Genomic DNA, 5,141 nt, shown 5'->3' on the forward strand with positions numbered 1-5,141 from the left:
TGAGACTGCAGTTCAACAGAGAGATTTCCAAGAAAAAGTGGAAATGGACCCAGTCCATAAAGAATTTGAAAATGAAGTTGCACTCCCTCCACTGCAGAACACAAGCTCTGGTGTTGCTCTTGATAATGTGGATTCTTCTGTCAAGACAGAGATTGTGGATAGTAATGATTCAGCTGTGGTTAGTAGCCACAACAGTGTAAACCTGGAGGAGATTATAGCTAAAATAGAAGAAACCATGGAGTGTCCAGTTCTAATGGAACCTCCTCTAGAGAAGGAGGTGGTCGGACAGGATGAAACTGCAGTACCAACCCAAAGCTTATCTGAAAACAAAATTGTAGTGTGCGTGGAAGAGGTGAAAGATGAGTGTCCTGTGTTGGATGAAAAAGCTAGTGAGGTAAATAAGCTTGAGCTGGAACCTGTTCCCCAGGGAACTGTGTTGAAATCTAAAGCACCAGTGAAACGGGTCACATGGAATTTACAACAGGAAGAAAGTGATGTGTTGGCTGCAGAGAAAACACCACGTAAGGTTTTTGATGTCTGTATGTGTTGGGGAGGGAGGGGGGATGGGTTTTTTTTGTTTTGTTTTGGGTTTTTTTGAGAAAACAGTATGTGGTGTGTACTACCTAAGGGACCATGTCAAGGAAATAAAAAGCCTCATCACACACTATTGCAGTCAAGTCCTTAAGATTTTCAAAAATGACCAGCAATACGCACTGTTAATCCTACAGTCTAAGTGGGGTTTAACTGAATTTTATTCCTTGCGCATCAACAGAATTGTCTGGCAGCTTCCAGTGGCTGGCACAAGGATTCGGGGATCATGACTGAATGGCAGTAGGATTGCGCAGTGTAGTTAAGGATCCACGTTGTTTTACAGGGCTTTCTCACGGAGAGGAATTATGATGGGAAGAATCAACAAGGCTCTTGAGCCAAGCTGAGTTTGCAAGGCTAGGGGAAAAATAGTCTTTTTTTTTTTTTTTTTTTTACTTAGCACCTTTGATGTAGAAATTGATTAAGAACATATAAACATTGGTGGTAGCACTGTTAGCTTTTTCAGAGTAGAACCACATCAGAAATAACATCTTAAGTCTTCTGAGAGAGTGCTGAGTAGTTAAAAAAATTCAGACCCTTCTGTTGTGGTTCAGATTACTCGCCCAACATCAATACTTGCTTCTGAAAAATCGGGCTAGTCTGTTTAGTCAGGTTTTTTTGCTTGTAAATGATTTTGAATCTGTGACCTCATGGGTTTATTACCATTCTTAAAAGCCTTTTTTTCTCCCTTCCCCTCCTCCCCCCTTGCTTCTCTTGGGAAACTCTAGGGGTGCCGTTTTACAAACTACAGAGAGCAAAAGAAGGGGCCTGGAAAGCAGAGGACTTGAACCAAACATTAAATCAGGTGCAGTTAAATGAGCCTCCTCCAACCAATTATATGATTCCTGTGCCTATGTTTCCTGACCTAGATTCCTCTCAGGTTGGTTCCCACTCCCAAAGCAAAGTGTCGTGGAAGGCCATCCCACCTCATGCGTGACCTCGTTGTGCCTCACCCCCTTCCATTGCAGAATTCTCCTCCTCCCGCGTGCAGTACATTTCATACAGCCCATGCACTTCCGCAAAATCCACTAATTGTTTATTCCTTCAAGCAGTCCTCACTTGCAATTGGACGAAAACAAAAAGCACAGCCCTTCATATTGCAGTATACTTCAGCTTCCATTTGAGTAGCATTGATTTGCCAAAATATCTTGCTTTTTTTTCTTTTGGAGAAGCTGGAAGCTAATAAATTATTGGGCTGGCCTTTTTATTTTTATTTATATATTTATTTTAAGAAAAAGCTCCCTATCCCTGTCCTTCTGTACTGCCTACTAGTGAAGAGCAGGAGTCACATTGGCTGCTGGAACACAGAAATGTAGCTAGGGGATGGACCCTTAGCCTTTTTGACTTAAACATCTGCTTAGCAGCTATCGCTTCCCTGTTTCAGTGGATAAAAGCTGCTGTTAGAAATCCCTGAACTTTGGATCTGAAGCCTAAGTTCCAAGTGTTTCCTAAAAGATGTCTCTGTTTCACAGGTGTACAATCAAAACATACCTTTAACTCCACCTCTGCCTTCAAGTCTTCCACCCTACGCACCCGTCAGTCAGCCCACGGTTCAGTTTATAATGCAAGGCAGTCTTCCTCTTCTTGGATCTGTGGCAGGACAGAATTTGACTCCAGAGCCGGGCAGCCTAGTGACTGCTTCCGAGCCAGGAATTCAAGCTGCCTCGGTTGGAAATGCAGAAGAGAAAATTAAAGCACTTAAGCCTCCGGTGGAGAAAACAAAAAATGAAGAAGTGAGTGATTGCTCTTACGTAAACAAGCAGATACCTAGGATAATGTCCCTAGGCTGTGCTAATCTAATTGGGATGTCATCATAATTTATGAGCAGCAATTCGGTCATTTGTCTGTATCACCCAAAACGAGAGAGATGAGTGAGTTGTCCTGTTTTGAACTCTCTTGTTAGGTAGCAGCTGTTATTTCATGTTGTGTGACTTCACTTCTCTGGCCCCTGTTGCTGTGGTGGCCAGCTTTGATCATTGGTGCTGTCACGGGGCACTGGACCAATGTTCCTGTAGCTTATGCGTCTTGCTCTGTGACACAACTGTTGAGTTATCTGGTCCCCTCCTAGAACCCTGCCGTATTTACTTATGCTCCCAAGTTCCTGTTTGGGCATTATGAGTAGTTATGTGTTGCTGTTTGGCTCCTGTTCTTCAGAGGTGGAGCCCTGTGTCTTCACAGCCTTCTGTTCCTGGGTTTTCTAATGAAACTAAGGTTAAGGACAATCTTGGGGATACATTGTTTTGAAATCACCCAAATGCCTCCCTGCAGAGAGACTTTGAAGTGTTTCAAAGTGTAACAAGGCTTGAAACATTTTTTAAAAAAATGATGCATTTCAACTGCAGACACACATACAGCCCCCTGCTGTGCCTCTGCCTGCTGCCAAAGTACTCCAGAATCACTACACCAGCATGCAGTGGCAGTGCTTCCCAGCTAGGGTGTGCAGTAGAGGGTTGCTGTCGTCTTCAGCTCTGCTCTCCCCCCTTCCTCCAACAAGGCCATGAATGCAGTGAACAGTCAGTAAGTGGTCTCTGTACCCCGGTTGCTGATGCTACCCCACAGGCTCCTGGCTCTTGGGGCACCCACAGTGCTCAGCGTGCCAGGAATAGATGGGGGGGAGAGGGGGAGTGCACTGCATTGTGGGATGCCTGGAGGACCAATCTGCCATACACATATAAGGTAAAACATTAGAAAATGAAGTGGTACAAAATAGTACCTGCTCCTTCCAGGTACAGTGTTTATCAAGCATTGGAGCATTTCATTGGGCATCCCTGTGTGCTCATCTTTTGAAAACATTTTAAAGCAGTTTGAAATGTTTCAGATATGTCTGTCCACAGCCTCATGAAACCTGTGTAATTTAAAACCAAGAAGACTGTTTTGCCCATTGTTCACACACAAAGATTGTATCAGTCATGTTTTTTACCTTAAACCAAAGCAAACTTGAAATTTTCTTGCCAGAGAGTTTTCAGAAGGCAGTTTTTTAAATGTGGTATGTTTTACATGTGGAAAAGTATTTGTGGAAGCCAGAAAGTTAAACTTGTATAAATGCCCAATTTAATTCCCTTCCATTTGGAAATGGACATAATTTCCTACAGTGAGAATATTGTCTGTACAGGATAGAGCTATGTAATAACGTTGCCTATTCACACCTTTAAAATTTTGGTACAGAAAAGTTTGAAATACTTAGTCAGTTTGTCAGGTACCGAGCAAGTGCCTTGTTGCTGAATTTTTGAGTTTCAGAGTGAATCCAGCCATCTAAGCTCAGGGTTGAGGTAATTCACACAACTCCTAAAAGCTTTTCTTTCAAATTTGTTGCTATCTACTGTGCAGAAACAAGCTTCTCAGTACTGCACATTCAGTTTTGAGCAGTAGAGGTATTTTATGCAGTGTGAAATGAACATGTTGCAAAAGAGTTTTATATGGTGCTTTGCAGTGATCTGTAATGCTTTATTTTGGAGATCCCTTCCTAGTAATAATCTTCTTGATGTAATAACACTATTTTCAGTGTTGTCTTCCCAGTGGTGATTTGCCTTTTAGGTACCTTTTAGGTACTCCTTCAGTGCTTACTTCAAGTTGGAGGCTGGTGCATGGTAGGGGTGGTGACTTCAAAAACTGGAAGAACTATTATCAAATGCAGTGGCATCTTCATAAAATAAGTTTTTCCTGATGTAGGGTTTTGTAGAATGGGAGTTGCTGTTGTGATCTTTTGAAACAATGTGTGCCTTTCTTTCGCAGTACTGATTAGTCTCATTTGAAGCCCCAAAGTCCTAGAATACATTATCTTTGTTTTAATTGTCCACTCATTTCTGACATGGAAAGTTTCTTACAGAGAATCTTGAGTAACTCGTTCTTCTTGCTTTGCAGTACATGAAGAAATTACATATGCAGGAGAGGGCTGTGGAAGAAGTGAAACTTGCCATTAAGCCCTTTTACCAGAAGAGGGAGATTACCAAGGAGGAGTACAAAGATATTCTCCGAAAAGCAGTCCAGAAGGTAAAAAGATGGAGAAGCTGTTTTAAAACAGGAAAGATAGGCTGCACTGGAAGGAAGGGATTTGGTTCTACTCAGAGCTGTCATAGTTATGTGCTGTAAATATGGCAGATTCTTGGAGCCAAAAGGGATCTTGCAGGGTTTTGTGTACAAGAACTAGGTGTTCAAGGCTGGACTGGTAGTGTCACCAGTTAAGGTTTTTAACACTTCCTACTGTAAACCTCTCTTTTTAGTTGCTTGAAACTGGCAAACATCTACTGTCTGGACTGAAATTGTACATGCTAAGTGTCTGATTTTTGGGGGGTGGGGAATCTCTCCTGGAGAATTTCAGCCAAAGCAGGTTCAGCTGTTTGAGAGCAGGGTTAGAGAGAAATGTTTTGCATATGTTAGATTCTGGTGATCATTTCTTTGAATATCTCTTGTGCCTTTATGGTTTGGAACAAGGACTTGAAATTTGGCTGGCCATGGCCTTTGCTGTCCGTGTGAAAATCCACCCAACTGAGCCAAGGGACAAGCCTTGGAAAATTGTGGTCCATATGCAGAGTAGAAAAATACTGATTTCAGCA

At 42.3% G+C, this 5,141-nt stretch overlaps 1 protein-coding gene across 7 annotated transcripts in view; it reads left to right on the forward strand.

The window, feature by feature from the left end:
- Positions 1–5,141, forward strand: part of PHRF1 (PHD and ring finger domains 1) — a 46,758-nt gene that overhangs the window by 36,906 nt on the left and 4,711 nt on the right. For all 7 annotated transcript variants that reach the window (XM_025198570.1, XM_014517761.2, XM_014517760.2 and 4 more), the window contains 4 exons: positions 1–521; positions 1,317–1,393; positions 2,061–2,321; positions 4,450–4,578. In XM_025198570.1, the coding sequence (XP_025054355.1) occupies positions 1–521; positions 1,317–1,393; positions 2,061–2,321; positions 4,450–4,578 (988 nt within the window). The remainder of the gene's footprint in view (positions 522–1,316; positions 1,394–2,060; positions 2,322–4,449; positions 4,579–5,141) is intronic.

This window comes from Alligator sinensis, unplaced genomic scaffold (assembly GCF_000455745.1).
Source record: "Alligator sinensis unplaced genomic scaffold, ASM45574v1 scaffold907_1, whole genome shotgun sequence".
Taxonomy (NCBI): domain Eukaryota; kingdom Metazoa; phylum Chordata; order Crocodylia; family Alligatoridae; genus Alligator; species Alligator sinensis.